Source organism: Grammomys surdaster, unplaced genomic scaffold, assembly GCF_004785775.1.
Source record: "Grammomys surdaster isolate TR1022 unplaced genomic scaffold, NIH_TR_1.0 125807, whole genome shotgun sequence".
Classification (NCBI taxonomy): domain Eukaryota; kingdom Metazoa; phylum Chordata; class Mammalia; order Rodentia; family Muridae; genus Grammomys; species Grammomys surdaster.
In genome coordinates this window covers 648,898-671,027 of record NW_021620638.1, presented here as the reverse complement: position 1 = coordinate 671,027, position 22,130 = coordinate 648,898, and the positions used below count along the sequence as shown (strand labels likewise).

Below are 22,130 nucleotides of genomic sequence, written 5' to 3'. Positions count from 1 at the left end.
TGTAGTTCATTCTAGATATAGTCAAACTGGGAATAACCGTCACACTCACATACACACACATATACTCATATACACATTTATATACTCACACACACACACATTCATACACTCTCACATACAAGCACAAACTCACACACATACCCACACACACATACTCTCATTCATACACTCATACAAATAACAAAAGAAAATGTTGAAAAGATCAGGTAAACAGGGTCCAGAGGAAAAATACTAGAGCAAAGAGGGTGAAGGGATAGTTCTTCAGTGGGACTGAGGAAAGAGGCCCTGGGTCAGATGAATGGGGGAGTGAGGGACAATGAAGTGATTTCCCCACAGAATGAGAAACTGTCCATGGCAGCTACTTGATGTCAATAGTTCAGCCTTTGAGTGAACACTGAACTATGCTCTCCTAGCACACTGCTCCCCTTGAGGTAGGATAGAAAGACAGAAAAAAATAGAGAAAGATAAGAAAAGAGGCCAGGTAGCTCTGGTATGACTGTCTCACTGGCTAAAAGTCAAGAACTATCACACAGCTAACCAAATTGTCTACAAGGGGTCCAGGCTCCTGTTTTGGAGAAATATCTCTCTCTTTCTCTTTCTCTCTCTCTCTCTCTCTCTCTCTCTCTCTCTCTCTCTCACACACACACACACACACACACACACACACACACACACACATTTATGAGCTATATTGATAGTCAAAACATGCATTGACCTCCTTGTGACCTCTGGACGCTAAGAATTTCTTTCACCTTTCTGACTTATGTTTTCATATCATTAGCATTCCTTTCTACAGATGTGTACAGAAATACTACATGAACTACTTTATCATTTATTAAAGAAAAAAATCATTAGCTAAAAATAACATTTTTAGTTAATCTTTTGATTCTATACTTTGAACAACATAACTTCAAAAGCCACACACACTATATTTACATACTTTATTTTAGGACATTTAGAGCCACTTTCCACAGAAACATGTATCTACTCTTGGGTGTGCACTTCTGTCCTTTTCTTAAACAAAAAACATTTTTTCTTAATACTGACTTATCCTGAAATTCTTTTCTGTAAAGTTAGTCTACATCTTGGCTTTATCCAGGGTTCTAGAAAAGGAACCCTGAGACTGAACAGTTAGCAACAGTGAATTATGTCTCCTGCTGCCAGTAACACGCCGCCAGCAGACAAGGTGGCCATCAACAAAGCTTACAGGACCATATCTGTAAACCACAACACAGGACACTAAGCCATCCCCTCCCTTTGATGCATAAATCCCCACCGTGGGCATACATCACCACACCCAGCAACTGAATGTTCATCTTATTTCTTACTGATACTCAAAACTCCAAAGCGGAGAAAGTATCAGCTCTAAAGCTATGTGCTCTGTCCTCAGAGACTCCTCAAAGCAACTCTATTTTGCAGATGAGGAAAATGGGGTTCAGAAAGTTATATAACATTCCTATGATGTATTACCTCATCAGTGATAGACTTTTAACCATGTCTGTCTCCTACTAAAGGTCACATTCTCAAAAGTCATGCCACACATTCCCCTTTCTAGATTTTAGCCTGAAAAAGTGCCATCTTTCTGTTGTCTTGGCAATCCAGAGGGAATTGTCAGAATTAGATACCTTAACTCAACACTTTGGGCTAGTTCTCTTTGTCTCCTTGGGAAGGAATAAAAGCAAAAAAGAAAAGGATAAAGAGACAAACTATAATTGAACTATAAAAACTATATTATTGCAGGCTAAGCTGAATTCATTTACACACGTAAGGACTCCTTATTTTTAGACCTCCCATGATCTCTATTCTGGAACGAAATAAGTTTTGTACCTTAAGCTAACTGAGCTTCTGGTATTGTATTTTTGCCAAAATAATTGCATAACCTGAGTTTAGTCATGAGGAACATTAAGAAACACCCAAACTGAAAGCCACTTAAGAATTGGCCAGTTGCTGCAAAATATGTCAAGGTCATAAAGACAGAGACTGAGCAATCTTTCCAGGTTAAGGCAGACTAAAGAGGCCTGAGATCCAAGTACAGTGAATTAGACCCAGGCCAGAAAGTGGTCATGAATAACATTTAGGTTAGGTATCCAGATCAGACAACAGTACTGTACCCATGTTAGTTTTGTGGTTTGATCATTGTAATTATTGCAAATGTATATATTTAGAAGAATTTAGGTAGAGGATGTGTATATATCTTTGCCCTATTTTTGTAGAGTTTTAGCAATCATTTCAAAATGAAAATGTTTAAAATACTTTCAAAAGCCACAAGAACAGCACTGGAGGGAATTTCTGAGGTCAAATGTGTCACTGAAATAGGGCCCCAGGAAACATGTGGGAAGCATCGCTATTGGATTGAGTATTTGATCAGAACCCAACACTTTGAAAGGAGATTGGAGAGATTATTTATAGCAGAACATCTAGGACATTTCTGTTTGGGGAGCCTGAAATAATGTGGTCAAAGCGCTAGAGAGAGTCTTTAGTATCCAAGTCTTAAATTCTCAATCTGAAAACAAAATGATATAGAAGCACTCAATGTCTACAGCTCAAAATTGTTTTCTTATGAGAATCCAATATATCTCAAAGACACAGTATTTAATAATAATATGATCTTTTAAGAGAAAAATTCAATATGATACAAATCATACAGAAGAAAAATCACTCTTTCATATGTATTAGCTCTTCACCATGTTTAATTCTTGTAAGAATTTGGAACTCAATGAATCTTTAAACAATGGAGACACTCTTATCCAAGTGGAACTATTTCTTTAGATTTATTCATACAACCCTGTAATGGTTAGTATTGCCAACTTGACAAAAATCTAAACTCACCTGGGAGATGGGCTTCTGGTCATGTTCAGGGTTGGGGTGTTAATTGTGGTGGGAAGACTCATCCACCATGAGTAGCACTATTCCCTAGGCAGGGATCAGGTATTATACAGGAGTGGAGAAAGAAAGCTGAGCACTAGCATGCATCAGTTCATTTTCTCTCTGCTTTAGACTGTGTATGTAGTGTGACCAGACACCTCAAGTTCCTGATGCCTTAACTTACCTGCATGATGAGCTATACTTTGAATTGTAAACTAAAATAAATCCTCTCCAAAGTTGCTTTTGTCAGAGTATTCTATCACCTCAACAAAAAAAAGAAGCCAAGACAAACTGGTCCATGAAGGAGCAAGGCTCAGGACATTAACCATGTGAAAAATTTAGGTCCTGCTGTTGTCAAAATTTTTACCGAGCTAGGATCAGCACACCTGTATTGCAAATTCTTTACTTTAAATAAATGTACCTATCCGTGTGCTGAAGATGTAGGTCATTTCCATTCAATAATCCATTTTGTTTGGAGCTTCAGATAAAAGACAACAAATGGAAAGCTATCTTCTATATCTATTGACATCTTAAATGCTCTTAGGATTTATGTAAGCCTGAATGTGCCTTGCCATTGGTCTTTACTTCCTTCCTGTTCAGTATTGGAATGGGTTCTAGAATAGGAAGATGAGCAAGGTAAATGCCTCACCTCCATGGAGATCACAACAAAACCAAAAGAAAGACAAACAAGAAAATAATTTTGTTTGAAGTGTCACCGGAGCAAAAGTAAGTTATACCCTCTGGAGGTGAGTGATAGCTAATTCTAGAGAAATAGATTTCACAACATAGTTAAAGTTTAAGCAGTATCCAAAAGGTGTTAGGAGACAGTGTCTGTGGTGGGTAGGGCCTAAGAGCAAAACAGCTTTGGGGAGATGCCAAGTTCTCCCTCCATCAGCACAGGTAAAGGATGCTTGCAAAGCACTGTTACTGGGAGGTAGATTACAGCCACAATTGGAAGCATATTCTACTCTATTCAAATATTTTTAGGGAATTTGTCTTGTTTGTAACTGGAACATTTGTAATGTGAAACTTTTTCACTAGTAGCAACACTGTCAGGAACTGTCACAACATACGATTGTTAAATGCTTGGGATCTGGAGCTCAAGATCAATATCTTAGTCTGAATGATTCTGTTTATTGCAAACAAATATTTTTAGAAGAGAAAAAAGTAAAATTATCATGTTTTTTTCAACAAATTATTCTTCTGAAAATTCTTGTTGAATTATAAAACTATAAGAAAAATCAACATCATTTAAAATCTAGTTTTTGGAGAAAGGAAGTTGGCAGATGCTATACAGGCATAGTCTACTAGAATAGCCATGAAATGAACTGGAAAAAACAGGATAGTGCTATCAGAAGAAGTGGGTGGTGCCTGAATATTTCTAGCTTTAAAAGCAAAGAGAAATATGGAAAGACCAGAGTCCATTCCTGAGCGAATGGACTGTTTGGGGTGTTCCCACTCCTGGTAAGAAAGAACAACAGTGGCAGATGGCAGGAGCCATGGCTTAAGAAGGGCTCAGAAAATTGGCACTGTGCTTTCAGTAATGGACGTTTTAAAGAGCAGAAAAGAGCCAAGAAGCTGTTTCAGTAGGTAAGAGTGTTTAATCTGCAAGCATTAGTGCCTGTGTTCAAATCCCGAGCACCCATATAAAAGCTAGACATGATTGCTTGTGCCTGTAACCCCAGCATTCGGGAATTGGGGGGGGGGGGAGTGGATGAGGGGAGGAGACAGGTAGATCTCAAGAGCTTGTTAGCAGGCAGACTCATCAAAATGCCCAACTTCTAGTTTAGTGAGACAACCTTTCTCAACAATTAGGCAGAAAATGGTAGAGGGAAACCTCCAGTATACTCCTCGGGTCTCCACATTTGCATGCAGACACGCATATTTGCACACTCACTTACGGACAGTACACACAAAAGAGCAGGAAAAGAGGGTGGATCCAGACAAAAGGTGGTAGAAGCCTCACTGGCAGGAGGCATCTAGAAAACCCTGTGTTCCTAACATTCTGTGTCATACTGGAATGGCCATAGGATGCCATTTTTAAAAGACTTTGCTTCATGAGTGACTTGGTGGCCCAAGACCCTCTGTGAGCCACATGCTTGAGAAACTCATAGCAAGTACCACACCAATGTATGCTGAAACATTTTCATCAGAATTTCTCTAGGCTCTACAGGCTGTAACCAGCCATGTGAGGCTCCTTCACCTATGAGGGACTGACACTGATGAGACTTTTGTCTTAACTCTGTCTCCAACAAAAGGTTCAGTGTCAAGAGCAGCATTCCTGACCCCTGGAAAACCACCAAGACCTTCAAACAGTGTACTAGCAAAATTTCAGCTTGACATAGTGACATGCATCTATAATCCCAGAACCATATTGTCAGAAAGGAAAGGAATAAAGACCATTATTTTAATCTTAAGTTTTTAGAGAAGTAGTGTCCTCTGTCATAATAATACGCAAAGAAAAATCTGGGATCTTAAAGTTATTCTGAACAAGTAGATGCAGTTTTATCCTGTGCACAAGAGGGCTCAGATAGTTGGAAGACACATATGACCCACAGCTGTGTTTTTTTCTATATATGCTGTAGCTTTCTTTGCAATACAAATATTTAAGCTGTTATAGATATAAAAACTCATAAGTATACATGTGCATACATATTTATATATATTGAATATATAGTATATGTGCTAGCCCAAACAAAACTGGGCAAAAGTCATAAAATTTTTCTAGAAATGGCAATCCAGATGTTTTCACACACATGAAATAGGTATATCCTCACATGAAATTCGAAAATACTGTGTTCATGTGGCACTTTGTTAATTTTCTAAGGATTTATTTATTTTTATTTTATGTGTCTGAGTATATTTGTCTCCACATGTGTCTGAGCATCATTTGTGCCCAGTACATGTAGAAGCTAGAAGAGGCATCAGATCCCCTGGAGCTGGAGATACAGTTGGTTGTGAACTGCTATGTAGATGCTAGAGACAGAACCTGGCTATTCTGTAAGGGCAGCCAGTACTCTTAACCCCTGAGACCCAACATTTTGTCATTGACATATATGCTTCCCTGTAGTTCTCTCAATAATCAAATCATTTTGAAACCTAATCTATATGGGGATATTTTATCATGAAACAAAACATCTTTTAGAATCACTGGCTTGCCAATGCCTAAAATCAGTATATTTTGGGCAAAAGTCCCATATTTCCAACTTCCATTTTGAAGTCAAGTCTAACAACACAGACACTCCTTCTAGACAACACAAATTCATCAGGGCTGAGTGACAGCTGCTCTTTCTACGTTGGAGTCATTAGCACTGAACCTGAGCTATGAACAGGGCTATGTGTTTTCCATTCATTGATCTATACTCAGAACCAAATACAACACCTAGCATAGTAAACAATCAATATGTTTTGCTGAAGTAATGATTTAATTTATGAAGACTTATTCTAGATATATTTAAATATTATCTTTCTATGAAGAATTTGGAACCTACTGTCAGGCACTAAGTTTAACAGGTTCACTTAGAAGACCATCAAAATTATTTTTGAAGTTAAAAAAAACGCATAGAATGTGAGTTACTCGATGTTCACACCAACCCAGCAGTGTGAACAGACATTGAAATTCAGTTAGTGAAGGTCAAAAGAGGCTGAAGTCATGAGACCTTATCCTCTTAGATATGATGTACCCTACTTAAAGGACACCACAAAAAAGTATTTAAATGTCTATATGAACTCTTCTTCTCTTAACAGGGAATGTGTAGGTTCTCCACTGGATCATCTTAATAAATAAATAAAAATCCTCTATTCCAGGGTCAATCTTTTCCATATCTGTGAAACTATACTTCATGGTACAAAATGTGTACGTTTTTCAAATGTTTGCCTTGTTCTGCCACATCGTCCATGTTGCTTATTACCTACCAGCTGCCACTGCTGTATTTTCTCAAGTAGCAGACATATTAGCAGTGAGCATCTGGAGAGACGCCTTCAGAAAAGGACAATAGAGATTGGACAGGAGAAAGATGTGGAGCTGAGTTTGGCCAAAGCATAGCAGAAATGAAAGAAATGAGAAGATGAGAGAGTAGAGGAAAAAACATAAACTACTTAGGTAACTTTGTAAAACTGAGATTCCACAAGAAATGAAGAGGATGAAAAATAATGACCTTTATAGCAGAGAGAATTTTGTACAAGAAAAATAGGCGTTCAATCAAAGAATAAGTAAGTCCTTGTTTCTTTTTGTGGTTACTTTTCTGTTTTGTGGGGTTGTTGTTATTGTTGTTGTTTGTGTGTTCATTTGTTGTTTTAAGACAGGACTTCACTACGCAGGCCAGGCTCTGCTTCCAGTATGCTGGTATATTACAGGTGACCACCACCTCCAGCTGTGGTTGCTTTTTAAGCCTACTATGATTACTTACATACAACTGATCAGCAATCCTTGTCCTGAGTAGACAAGGGACATAGATAATGTTGTTTATGGGGAGAGACAACTCATCTAGCCAGCTATGACAACTTTCCACTCTTGTTCTCCTGAGGCTCTGTGGGTGGCCTGCACATCAAGTTCCCATCTGGACTCAAGGTTTACTAGGCAACAAAAGTTTGAGATTATCTTGATTGTTATTTATCATCATGAAAAACATTAAAGAATAATAACACTTCTTGATTCATTATTATTCTGAAAATGAGACATTAGGAGCCCTGGAGTAGAATTGAATGAAGAGCCTAGCAGATATGTGAGCTACCATAGGACACTAGCAGCACTGGGCCAGCAGGAGGTTGTACATTTCTTCTGTCTAGAAGACACCTGAGAGCAATTGACTCTCCAGAGAGTCTCTACTTTGAGGACTCAGTGTTCTGAATACAAGGACCTTAAATGGGGGCTTCCAGACAGGTGTCTCTCCCAGAGAGTCCTTATCCCTGTCTCTCTGATTTTTGGAGAGTACTCTGTCTCTTTGTAGACACGTAGATACTGTTTTCTTATATCTACTAAGTCATTTACTCATCTATGGCAACCACCAATCCAAAGGGCTTTGGGTTTGGTTAGTACAATGTGAAGTGAGCAGAGAACCCAAGAAGGTGAAGATCCAAGATAATACACCACAGAAAATCACCATAAACAAGCAGTCACCATCAGCAATGTGGTCTGGACAGCCAGTCAGACTCACATGTCAATGGTGTCACTGAAACTCACTAACAATTACTTTCTTAATTGTAATTATTTAGGTGCCTCTTCCAGAAATCTGAAGAATTTTATTGAAAGGTCAGTGGAAGAAAAATCCAAGAAACTGTTTTAAATATGGTTGACTTATCTTGAAAGGAATGAAAACTCTCATTTGCTACCTCATTATCATTGCTACTGAATATCAACAGTTCATTCGTCATTATCGGGACACTGGGGAGCCTCTTCTTGGGCTCTTGGAAAGTGCACGTCCTCAAAGGACTATAAAATGAATCTGAATTGAGTAAAATTTAGCTCTGAAAGAAGTAAGTGCAAAAACATAATGATCACATCATTGTCTGGCTTTATAAGTAAGAAAATTATTAATTTTTTTTAGATTTCTTTCTGTTTCTGAGACAGAGCCTCATGCAGTAGCCCCCAGAGCTAACTGTCACTCAGACTCATATCAGAGTTGTGCAATTCTCCCACCACAGCTTCCTAATTGCTGGTATAGCATGCCTGGCTGGTTAATATTTTTGCCTCTATTTGGATATTAAAATTCAGAAGTGAGGCTGTAGTGTCCAAATAGAAGCTTTGGGAAGCCATGCTCTCTGTGACTTGAGTAGACACCACAGCTCTGAGGATTTCCTATGAAACTCAAAAAGTCACCTATGCTTGTGGATAATAAGTGCTATGAACTATGTTACAAAGGTGCTGGTGGGTCTACTTAACTGGGATTTCAATCTGCTCTTCAATATTATGCATTGATGTGCCGTTTCCTATTAGGAAATTGAATGGAGATTATGCCCTGTGTTTTCTCAGCTTGTCTAGGAACCAGGCATTGGACCATCCAGCCATTGTCATTTATGCCATGATTGGAAATGATGTTTGTAATGGGTAAGTCAATGAGAGGGATGAGAACAGTGCTAAGAAGATGACAATGGGCCCATTTAGCCAGGATTTAGTTCTGGTTTTCTCCCTTTTCCACACTCCACACCAGTCTACTCTGTTATAATGTGATCATGTCAAATACGTTTATCTTAGAAAAAGTCCTGGGTATGTGAAATCAACAGGAACTTATTGTGAAACTGAAAAACTGAATCAGATCAATTAGCTCTCAATTTTGACATCACAACAAAAAGGTACACCAGGAACAACCATGGGTTATATCACAAAAACATATGCTTCACCAAGACCCAAGACTTAGAATCCATGACATTTCTATCAGCATAGAACAGAAGCATAGTCATCTCACAAGAATGTGTGCCACATCCATATTCTCACAGCCTTGTGCAGAAGAGACAGTATAGTCGTGAATCTGCTAAGAAACTACATGTAACTCACATTTGATCCTATTTATTCTGATGGCCCAGTGTAGAAGAGGTTTTGCTAAACTACAGCATTAGTGTTAGTTACCCCTCACCATTTGAAGAGATGTATCAAAATCCATGTACACCTCTAAAAATATGCTGCATATAGGCATCTGGCCTGTGGTTGTAGCCAAAGGTAAACAAAGGGTGAGGCAGCATCTAGAGTACCTCCCAGTGACCTTATGTCTAGTATTTTAACTCTAAATGAAGTACAGATAAATCAGTTCAAGGCAGAACATGCCACTCTATGATCCATAGTCATGAACCAGTCCCTACCTAGGTCCCTCCAGGACTTCAAAGTAACTAAAGCTGCATTGTGAGGACCTAGGTATCTGCCTCTATGATGAGCCACCCAGGACTTTCCAGTAAAAAGTGTATACACCTTAAGTCCTGTTGTGCCTGGTCTAAGATACATGTTCCTCTCTGTTTCATTTCATCTCTATAGTAACCCAAAGAGGCAAATATGACTGTCTGCTTGTTGCAGATGAGGAAGCTGAGGATCACAAAGTAAAGGAATTTGTTCTACTGCCATTTAGTAGCAAAGCTAGGAGATATAGGGTCTCTAACTAAATTCCATCTTTTTTCCCTGGCCCACTCTGGTCTTCCTTTCAATCTATTATTCTTTCACTTTCTTAAAGCACATGTTGATCACCACCAGTGAGCCAAGTAATAGTTCAGGCTCTGGAATCCAATGGCAAAATGCCTAAGTCCCTGACTTCAGGGAGCTCACAACAGAGAAACAGATGTCGCTTCCAGCATTCACTGCAAGAGAGAACAACCTCTGGTCTGGCCAGACAACATCTCTTCAGTCCCTGCATCAGATTCCTGGGTACAGACAGCAAACAGGTTACAACTGGATAGAATGCCTGCAGAGGAGCTCTCCCTCCAAAAGCCAGAATCACCAAGAGTGTGTTTTTCCAGAGATCCCTCCAACCCATTCCTGCTTTCCTTTTTCCAAAGAGCCAAAAGACACATCAGCTAGAGGCTGATGCCAAACTCCCCCGGGCCAGGATCTATCTGGGCAGAGAAGCAGCAAGCATTTGGAAGAAGTAACAGAATTGGCTGTGTGGGATGTCCCTGCAGTGCCCACTTTGCAATGTCCTGTGGAGAGGTTAGAAAAATAAAGACAGATGGCAGAACATCAAGGTAGAGTAGATATCCCAGAATGGACAAAGGGCTTCCATAAAAAGCCCATGCCACAGGATTGTATAACAGGTCTCTCCAGGAGTAAGGTTCAGGAGTTTGGTTTGTCAATTTGTTTACACCTTCAACTTTTTTTTATGATGCTGCTAGCTCTTCTTAAAATAATGCAGCCACACGTCTCTCAGTTCTCTAACTTCTTGTGGCTATTCAGTAAGTACTTGTAAGTGATTTCAGGTCATGACTGGAAGACAACTTTTAGCATCAGGAATTTGGGAAGAAAGGCAAAGTGGAGGTACCTAGCATTTCCACTATGGTGCTATTTCATTTTCCTTGAACTTAACCATCCCTGTCCTTGAAACTCATTAATATGACATAAAAGTAAAAATGCTCCTGAAAGAGAGGAAATGTGTGTGAGTTACAGCAGCAGAAACTTTGGATGGTCAGTAAAATCCCATTGTGTATGTGAAATACGTTTTTTTTTTTATTCCTTAGCTGGTGGACATTTAAATAATTCTGTTCCTTGCTATTATGAAAAGAGCATCAATAGGTGAAAATGTTCAAATACGTGTGTGGTAGGATACAGAATTCTTTGGGTATATGCTCAGGGATGGTATAGTTGGTTCATATCGTAGTTCTATATTTAATTTTTTGAGATGCTTCCATATCTATTTCCCACAGTGACCATACCTATTTACATCCCCACAGAAAGGGAATACCAGCTTCTCCCTTACATCTTTACCAGCATCTATTGTCATTTTTATCCTTGATTATAGCTGGGATGAAAGGATATGGCATATGTCAAGCCATTTCTGCATCTTTGGAATGAAGCCAACTTGATCATGGTGATCACATTTTTTATGTGTTCTTGAATTTGGTTTTCAAGTATTTTGTTGAGAATATCCCCATCTATGTAAATCATGGAGATCAGTCTGTAATTTTTCTTTCTTTTACGGGAGGCCTTATCTAGAGTGTTGTGGATTCATAAAAGAGCTTGGGGGTTTCTTCCTTTAGTTTATGGAATAATCTGAGAAGTGTTGATGTGTGATCTTTCTAAAGGATGTTGGACTTTTCTTTGTTTCTGAAGAATGTTGTTCCTCTTGCTACTGCTGTAATATTATTAGTTGTAGATCTTTTTAAATGATTTGTCTCATCTTGGTTTAACTTCAATCTGTATCTAGAGATCCATCCATTTCTTTTAGATTTTTTTCATTTAGTAAAATACAACCTTCAAGTTATAGCCTCGTGATTTTCTAGATTTCATTGGTATCTATTGTAACAGCTCCCTTTCTATTTCTATTTTATTAATTTGGACTCCTCTTTCTTTGTTTCAGTTAATTTGTCTAAGGATTTGTTGATCTTATTAATTTTGTCAAAGAACCAAATCTATGTTTCAATGATTCTTTGTAGCTTTGTTTGTTTGTAGTTTATTTATTTCTGCCTTGATCTAATTATTTCTGTCCATCGACTGCATTTGGGTTTAGCTTGTTTTCTTTTTCCAAAGCCTTAAGTATATAATTAAGTTATTTGAGATTTCTCTGTTTTTTTAAATATGCTCTACATAGAACAACTACTACCAAATAGTTAGATTTCATACCAACAGTGATATGAAATATCATTTTTGGTAAGTACTGCTGCAAGAATAAGCAAAGGATCATAGTCTATCAGAAAAAATGGTGAAACCCCAACTTTAGAATCCCAAAACTGAGAATAAAGGATAAGAGAGTATGTACACACGTAAAATAATACCATCCTTCAGTGATGCTCTGCCTCCCTATGCTGGTCTGTGTACAATTTTTAACAAGCAAATGTTAGGTCTCAAAGCTCCAAATAAGTCTTAAGTAATGCCAGGCCCTCTCCAGTAGCCATGAGTCAGGGCAGATGAGCTTATGCTCCAAACCAGAAAATCCTTTTAAAACCCTCTAAAATCTTAGTAGTATAAAGTTGCAAAATTTTACTTCTTGCACACCCTGCATGTTCTTCAGGAACCCCCCTCTCCAAACTCAAACTGGTGACATAACTATCTGGAACACTGCTTACACCAGCAACACCAGCATTACAATCAAAAACATTCCAGGGGCTCTTATACCACCAGTCCCATAGATTACTAGACTCTTCAGGAGTCATTAAATGCAGTCTGGCTATATGCCAGAAAGGTAGGAAGTCATAAGTAATTTTCAAAACAGTACAAATAACAGGACATACAGTGTGTTTTCTATGTTAGTGTCCTAATAATAAAGATACTTCCTGTTTTTTCCACCAATAGGAAAGCTGACACAGTACCAGAAATGACCACTCCTGAACAAATGTATGCCAACGTCATGCAGACTCTGAAGCATCTAAATTCCCACCTGCCCAATGGCAGCCATGTTATTTTATATGGCTTACCAGATGGAACTTTTCTCTGGGATAGCTTGCACAACCAATACCATCCTCTAGGTATATTATGTTTGCAGATTCTTTTCCTCTTTATGTGTATGAGTGTGCAGAATGCATGCATGTGTGTGTATGTGATGTATGTGCAAATGCATACATATGATGTGTGTATGCATTGAATGTATGTGTGTGATATGTTTGGTATATGTGCACAATGTCTGTAACATGTGTTATATGTATATATGAATTTAATACAGAACAAATTTGAAGTACTAAAATTTATGCTATAAAGGACTCATTAAAAAACTTTCTTAGAAAATATTCAACTATACAAAGTAGAATTTAAGTAAAGGAGACCTGCCTCCAATACAACTGGAAGATAAGTAGTATAGTAACCAGGCTTCTAGAAACTATGAGAAAGAAAATGTGTACCATAATTGAAGTTTAGGGATGCTGAGAAATCTCTCCTGATGTTTGACCTCAAATTAGACTGAATTCCCAGAACAAAAGAAGACAACCCTGACATAGGACCAGCCATTAGTCCCATCACCATATAAAAGTACATGCCTCCATGCTCAAGGGGTCAGTGCAGGTGCACAACCACAGCTAAGTCCTGGGCTGCAGTTAAGTCCCCTGTGCTCTTATTAGGAGAAGCACAATTCTGTCAGGTGGGCAAGGTGGACCTGGGTGCCTCTGGGGGGCTCAAGTAGAAAAGTAATTGAGAGTATTTGTGGTAGACTTAAAAAACAACAAACAAAAATGGCACTGTGTATGAGAGTAAAGGAAGGGAAAAGATGATTAGAGAGATCCATCTAGCCCCAGCTCCAAAGAAGGGAGTGGAAGGAAGATCTCTGTGGCTCACTGACAGCTAGTCTTGTGGAATCAGTGAACTCTAGATTCAGTGAGACACCCTTTCTCAAAGAAAGAAGGTGAAAAGTGACGAAATGTATTTGACGTTGATCTTTGGCCTACACTCACAGAGAGAGAGAGAGAGAGAGAGAGAGAGAGAGAGAGAGAGGCTTTACTAGTGGCAGATCTGGCATTCCCTTACCACATTGGGAGGTCAAGTGTTTCCTTCATGATGAACAAGCCCATTCTACTTTTCAGTGTAACTTACCTAAGGTACAAGTAAAAAGTATAGCTCTGTTTCTGTCGATCTTTCTCTTAACTCTGAGATGTTCTATTATCCTCTTTAATTTTTGAGAGCATGACAAGTGTTTAATGGATGTAGCATCATCTGTTCATCCTGGAGATAGGTAGGGGAGCTGAATTTTATGTCAGTCACAGCATGAAAACTAACTGTATCTGGGGTAGTGTATCTATCTGTAAAGAGTGAGGGGGCAGCATTGGAAGAAAGAAGGTATCTCAATGTCTGTAATTAGTGTTTCAACAGTTTCTGATGAACCACAATGCGTTAGACTTTTCACCACTGTAACATAATACCCAAGTCACCTGGTATAGAGGAAGAATTGTCTATTTGGGCTCATAATGTAAAGATTCAGTCCCTAGTGCTTAGTCCCATGTACTTCCACAGATGTCATAGCAACAGAGGTGTGTGGAGGGAGTAGGGGTTCTTTACCTGATGGCTAACAAGAACCAGACAGAAACCTTTAAAGATATTTTCCTAGTGACCTACAGCTTCTACTTAGGGCCCCCTCCTAAATTTTCCAGACACTGTCTTAGGAGTAAGTGTCACAGGCTCGGGAAAAAGTGTTCCAGACATGATATTCAGTGGATTTCATATACAAATTATAATAATCTATGCAGCATCTCCCCTTCATTCTTGTGTATTTCTTTAACCTGAACCAAAACATAGCCATAAGGAATGTTCCCTAACTAGGACTCAGTAAGACACCCACAGAGAAACTCTTAACCCACTGGCATTAAGAGAGACAAAAAATTTCTGCCGGCACCCCTTCCCACCCAAGTGTAATTGAGCTACCCAAGCCTTAGGTAAAGGGATTTGGATCAGGACTTCAGACATTCTGAATGCCAGTTCCTCACAGGGAACAACTGATCAGACCTAAGTGTTTCACAAGCCTGGAAAGGAGGATTCAGTCAATTCTCTCAAATTGGGCTCTCAGAGTTTCATAGAGACTTGAAATTTTATGACCTTACCAAGAAGAAGGTGTTGTCTGGTGATATGCGTTGTTCAGGCCACTCTGGTCCATTGGAGCTGTAGGAGACTCTATCCCCTTCTCTAGAGATTGCAAAGAAGCTACCATTTCAGTCCTGTCCTCTCTGAGACGAAGAAGTACATGGTATAGACTCTTTAGGACCTCTTCCTAACTTGGGCTCAGACAGAAGTAAAATATAGGCCTTCCTCAAAGCTATGCTGAATGACAAATGCCACCATCAGAAAGGGAGGTGGGGTCACCTACAAGTGTCTCTGAGCATTGCCATTTGATTCCATATGATATATCAGATCTCTGTTTTCCAGGCCAGCTAAATAAAGATGTGACTTATGCACAGGTTTTCTCCTTTCTAAGCTGCATCCAGGTAAGCCCAGAGGTCTGCTAAACACACACACACACACACACACTCGTGCACACACATGTACACAGACACACACACATGCACACACACATGCATACATGCACGCACCCACAGACATGCATACGCATGTGTACACACACCTCCTACTGTGGCTCTGCCTCTTCAATCAGTGTGCTCTTTATCTTCTCTCAGGTCAATCCCTGTAATGGCTGGATGTCTTCCAACAAGACCCTCCGGACTCTCACTTCAGAGGTAGAGCTTCTGTTCCTGTCCTTGTGTTTGCCGCAGAATTTTCCTCATGACAGGCTTCTCCAGCATAATGGTCACCAACCTGGCCAATAACAAAATCTCATATTTGGGGAGCCAAAGAAGCCAAAAGAATTTGTGTATCCTTCTGCCTCCACCTCTCTCTACGTCTCCCTCTCTTGCTGTCTACTTGTGAAAACACATGTTTCTCATGTGTGAATACGAATACACACACAGCTTGTAGAATGATCTGAGGTAGTGAACTGGGGAGCTGAGGAAGATACACTTTATGTGTGACTTGGCACTCAGATAGGATCACCACACATGTCTGAAAGAATCCACTTCCCATGCAACTATCTTATACTTTGTTCATAGGTGGTAAATTACCTTTATAAAGATTATAGAAACAAGTGGGTGTTTTGTTTTGCTTTGTTTTGTTTTGTTTTTTAGACAAGCCTGGCTATATGGCTCAGATTTGTTTTGATCACATAAAATTTTCTTTCTTGCCTCAGTTTCCCAAGTACTGAGATTGCAGGCATGACCCGCCACCTGCATATTTTGTTAATCAAATTTTATTGTAGAGAACTTGCAAATTAAAAAAAATACAATGAGATAAAAAATTTTAAATATATATTTTAATATTGAAAACATGAAAAGTATAAAAATCTATAAAATACAGCAATATAAATGGGGCTGCAGCCAGTTGTGATAGCACACACTATTGGTAGGATATGCTGAAGCGGCAGAGACAGGAGGATAACAAGTTTAAAGCCTGAGCTACAATTTTGGGTCAAGGAAGATGGCTCAGTAGCTAGGAGCATTTGCTATACAAGCCTGAGAGCCTGCGTTCAAATCACCAGCACATATCTAAGAAGCTGGGCATGGCTGCACACATACCTGTAACTTCAGTGCTGTGGGAGACTGAGACAGGATCACTGGGGCTGTCTGGCTGGCAGCCTAGTTCAAGGTTTAGTAAGAAAACTTGTCTTGTGGTAATAGTGCAGAATAACAGTGCAGGACACCAAACATTCTTCTAAGACCTCAATGACTGTGTGCTGGCACACACACACACACACACACACACACACACACACACACACGTACATATACATTCAAAGTTTCAGGCTGGGTAGATAGCTTCAGTGATTGAAGTGCTTGCTGTGTAATCATGAGGGTTTGGTCCCTGGTACCCATGTGAGACAGCCAAAGCAGAGCCACACCTGTAATTTCAGTGCAGGGAAGGTGGAGTCAGGAGAACTCCTGGGGTTCATTAGGCATCCAGACAACCTAACATAATGAGGAAGCTCAGGCCAGTGAAGGTCCCTGCTTCTAAAACCAAGGTAGATGGATCCTAAGCAGTATTGTCTGAGGTTATCTTTTCTCCTCTAAACACATACATACACATGGGCCTATATACCTACAGACATCTGTGCACACATGTACACAAGAAAAAATCATCCATGTATCCATGTATGTATATAAGTGTTTCTTATCATTTCTATAGGTAGGCATCTTGGGTTTTATCCTCTAACTGAGATTACACATTCCAATGTTCATAAATTTTTTCTCGACATTATAATGATACAACTATTCACAGTGCCCAGCATATGCATGTAGCATGATTTATTCCATTCTTTTGTGAAGTTAGATACATGGTTGTTTCCAATTCTTCACCAGGATGAATAATAAGATGTATGTTTTGTGTCATCTCTATTTCCTATATGCAAACTTCTATAAGTTATATTGGTCACGTTAAAGATTTGGTTCATATTGCCAAGCTGTTGTCTAAATAATGAAACCAACCAATGTTTCTATTCATTCAGCCTCTGACATTTGGTAATATTAAGGTTGTTTGCCTCATCTTTGTCAAACTCATGCAGAAAAAGTAGATTGTTATTACTTTAATTTATACTAGTTTGATTCATAATGAATAGTAACATTTTTCATGTTCATTGGTCATTTGCGCATGAATACACTGTAATGTGCAGAGCTGGTTCTGCTGATGGCTTAGAGATAGCAAAGTGGAGTGGTGTGTGGAAGATCGATTTCTTTTTCTGCCTGAATTGTCTCATGAAAGTCAAAGTTGAGGTTTCATGGGATTCTCTGTTTCCCTTGCATTCAGAGAGCAGAACAACTCTCCAATACACTGAAAAAAATTGCAACCACCGAGACATTTGCAAACTTCGATCTTTTCTACATGGATTTTGCTTTCCATGAAAGTAAGTGGCTTGTTTTTTTTGTCTTGACAGTAGGCAAGCACAGAAGCTGCATGGAGTGGGGGGCTGTGTTACAAAGCACACAGAACAGTCTAGGGAGGGTCACCCCTGACTCTCTGACATAACTCTCAGCTCTGAGAAAAGGCAAAAGCAAGTTGAAACTTAATGTCACCTCCTCACTTCATCGTCTCTGAAAAGTCTCTGAAGCAATCGTTGGGATTGCCCAAGAGTTCTTGCCAGATTAGCAATTCCTTGTTTAGGTGTATGCTAAAAATAAAAGGGACAGAAGGGAAGGGTGAGGCCATGCCTCCTCTGGTGGAGTGCTGGACTACCTGGTGGAGAACAGGCCTAGACCTGAAACTAACCAAAATCACTTAGGGAGGAGCAAAATTTAAAGAACTGCCATATGAAAAGGAAACTCAGGTCCCAACTCTCTGGAAAAAAATTTTTTTTTCTTTTAGAGAATTCTCTCCAGACATGGTTGGCACTGACAAGCGACCATACAAACTCAGGCTTGCTAACAGGAGCCACGGATTTATCCTTTACATTTTGACTCTCTAAAATAAAACCCTACTTATTGATTGTAACCCTCCCAAGATTCATTTTCATTGTTAAGCAATTTTTCTACCTGAGAAAAACCCCTGTTGATTGACTGCCAGCTGAGATGAAGCTAATGAAATGCTTCAATGTGTGCAACAGAGGGAATATTTCTGATCTCTGTCCCTCACTCTCAGCCCCCCAGCTTAGGCATCTGGAAGGGAGCAGATGGCCATCATGAATTATTGAATATTACATTATCTGACACATTTTGCATTACAGACTCTAATACTTCAGCTCTGAACATCCTTTCAACAAGACTGCTCTGTCTTTACTAGATCTCCTGCCTACATGACACACATCTCTCTCATGGGGAGAGACATTTTTGATAAATAGCCTCTCATTAAAATGCAGAGTTAAAGACTTATTAATGGTTTCTTGATATAAACAAATGCACCACCAAGTGATCTTTGATCATTACCATCCTTGAATGTGAGAAAAGTTATTAAAAAATCTAATAATGTCTAACATCCACGTGGGACATTTTTTTGTTGTCCGGAGTGATTTCTACAACTGTCATTTATTATCTTTGGTGCTGTAGGCAGTTCGCTGGGTATCTCTAACCTCTCTGGTTCCAAACCTCCAAGAGGGGATTCTTTTTTAAATGTTTTATTAGCATATATTAATTATACATAATAATGGTTTCATTATGACATTTCAAACATGCACATGATATATTTCAGTCATATTCACCTTCTGCTACTGTCTCTTGTCGTCTTCCCACACCCAATTTATACTCTTCTATTTCCCTGCTAGCCCCCTCTACTTCCATGTCTCTGTGTCTATGTGGGGGTGCAATGGTTTCATTAGGGTTACTTACAGGTGCATGAGTGGGAACCATGAGGGAGAAGAAGAGTGTAGGAGGAGGAAGCTGAAGCCACCATGGGTTAGGAGTTAACAGAATGTGGTCCTGAGGAGTGCCTAACTGGAGTTAAGAGCGGCCCAGATGAAACATAGTAAGCAATAACTCAAGGTTATAAATAGGAAAGTAAATTGTAACAACATAGAGGGTAGTATCTGCCCAGCTCTTATGTTGTTTAAGGCTTATTGTAAATATAACGTTTGTGCGTGTCTTTCATCCAGAAACTTAAATAGTTAAGGCAGGTTAGAAATCTCGGACTGGGATTTAATCCATTTTATTACAATGATAGACGTAGTAAAGGAAAGAGTGGAAGTGGAGGATGATGTTCTGGGACCTGTCTGCATGAATACCTCACACAATATTCAATGACTATGCCCTGTCATGTCTACTTCTGAAAGGGACAGAACTTTTATTGTCCTATCAGGAGCTATTATAATGTCTTGATATGTGACCAAGTTAAAAAATTTTAGACTTGAAATCCTAGCATGTAGGTAGAAAGATCATCTATTCCAGATCCACCTCTGGGAGTAACCTCCCATTCTAGAAATCATGGCAGCAAATTATTCTGGAAATCTAGCCCTAGTGCTTGTAATGAGCAACTGTAGAAAGAGCCCAGAATTGATTGCCTTGTTCTTATCTCAGTTCAGACACAGATCACAGGATTGTAGAATAGTCAGGACCCAATAACTGTTAGCTGGCATCATCCACTGGGCTCCATTACCATTGAGTGTAAAGCATCCCCCACAGTCGACCTCATAAATATTCTCTTTCAGAGTCCAACCACCTACCGACATCATTCATACCTAAGGAAATGTTTCCCCAAGGTTCCCGAGGAAGATATGGTATAGATGTAGCTCATTATCACCCAGGTCTCCTTTCATCAGAAATAAAAACCCAGTAGAAGCATTTATAAATCCACGGTGTGGAATCCTGCAAAAATCATTCTTGTCAGCACACTGTGTTAGAGCTGACTTCTGCACCATGAATGCTCTGCATTCTCATCACACTGAAATACACAATTTCACATTCTTATGACAGAAACATCATAGCTGAGCATCCCTGTCACTTGAAGGCAGGCTCAAGACTTATTTGCTCTCCCCTGTGACAGCCTAAGTCCAGCACTGAAAGACAATGGCTCATTGCCAGATGTCCAGTGTTATTGTTGTTGGTTTGGTTTTTGTTTGGTTTTGTTTTAGTTTTTCTTTTTGTTTTTGTTGGTCTTTTTACTGACTCATTCTCCAATTGGCTATATACTAAACATAAGTAGCAAATTTGCTGCCAAGAAATGTCAATTTGGCCATGTAACATTCTTTTCTTTTCTACCCCACCTTCCCAGCTGTGAAAGGAAAATGCCACTTGGCTGATAAGACCATTTTCACATAGACAGCTTAAACATACCTCCCGCTGCCCTTGGCTTCAAAGACAGCCCAGCTGTAGTAAACTTAGGCTCTTCCGTTCCTCCCCTGCAAAAGCAGCCAGTGACCTCATGGTGCTGATCAGAATGCAGATTTCTATTTTAAATATCTGCTAGCTTGCTATTCATCAAAGAAAGAGCTAGCACATGCCCTATAAATCTTCCTCCACTGCTTCTGAAAAGATGGCTGTGAGTGGAATTTCTCTGACTTACAGATAAAGAAAATATATCATGCACCAAATCCCAACAGATGCTCCATGATCATTCAAGTTGCTTAATTTATTTCTTCCAATGCACAAATAGGATGGAGTGGGGAGATGACTGTGTTGGTAAAGTGCCAGCCACACAAACATAGGACCTGCGTTCAGATCCCCAGCACCCACATACAGTGGCTATGTTTGTAATCCCACCACTGGCCAGATACCTGAAACTCTTAAGCCAGACAGCCAAGTTGATGAGTTGCAGGTTCAATGAGAACCTTTGTCTTTATTTCTAGCTCTCTGTCTCTCTCTCTGTCTCTCTCTGTCTCTCTCTCTCTCTGTCTCTCTCTCTCTCTCTCTCTCTCACACACACACACACACACACACACACACACGGGGAGGGGGGAAGATGCTTATCTGCATACATATGCACTCACACATGACCATGTAGATTCCCACACACAGAGAGAGAGAGAGAGAGAGAGAGAGAGAGGGAGAGAGAGAGAGAGAGAGAGAGAGAGATATGCTTATCTGAACACATATGCACTCACACATGATCATGTAGATTCATACATGCACACACACACAAGTGGGAAAGACCAATTTGCTATATTGACCTTGATAGGGCTTCCCACTCTAAAATCAATTGAGAAAGAAATAAATGCTATGTTAGCTATTGCAGTTCTCCTGAAAAAGTAGAATTTTATCCTGAAAGTGTCACAAAGAATCATTCCATCTAGTAATAGTTAAGGTACAAATAAAACCTCATAGTCTTGCCTGGGAGTTACCCACCCTTAAGTTTTATAGGTCTGGTGGCTCCTTCTATGTGGTAACAAGTACCTTTGAAAACAGGATAGTTATGGAAAAAAAATTGTTTCCCCTGTGGATTGACTGACTGTGTAATTGGTAACTCTGTTACGTGTTACTTTAGTATTGACTATTATTTCATATGGCAAACCAGTTAGTCTGAAGTCTGGTCTCTGCCATGGTAGTCTATTATAATACAGAGTTGAAACAGAATTTGGAAGAATGGGAAAGCTTCCCTGCAGAAAGGAATATATTACTATTGATTCCATGTAGAACTGCTTGCGTACGGTGATAATACAAGTTCTTGGCTGGGATAGCAACTTGGTGCTAAAGCCCCTGTCCAATGTACAGGGTGGTGAGAAGAAAACAGCCCCTTTCTGCCCATATTACAT

The 22,130-nt window shown here is 39.5% G+C and overlaps 1 protein-coding gene across 1 annotated transcript in view; it reads left to right on the top strand.

The window, feature by feature from the left end:
• Nucleotides 1-22,130, top strand: part of Aoah (acyloxyacyl hydrolase) — a 217,728-nt gene that overhangs the window by 172,370 nt on the left and 23,228 nt on the right. The window contains exons 14-19 of the mRNA XM_028789279.1: nucleotides 8,080-8,116; nucleotides 8,837-8,911; nucleotides 12,791-12,963; nucleotides 15,341-15,399; nucleotides 15,589-15,648; nucleotides 17,765-17,861. Coding sequence (XP_028645112.1) covers nucleotides 8,080-8,116; nucleotides 8,837-8,911; nucleotides 12,791-12,963; nucleotides 15,341-15,399; nucleotides 15,589-15,648; nucleotides 17,765-17,861 — 501 coding nt within the window. The remainder of the gene's footprint in view (nucleotides 1-8,079; nucleotides 8,117-8,836; nucleotides 8,912-12,790; nucleotides 12,964-15,340; nucleotides 15,400-15,588; nucleotides 15,649-17,764; nucleotides 17,862-22,130) is intronic.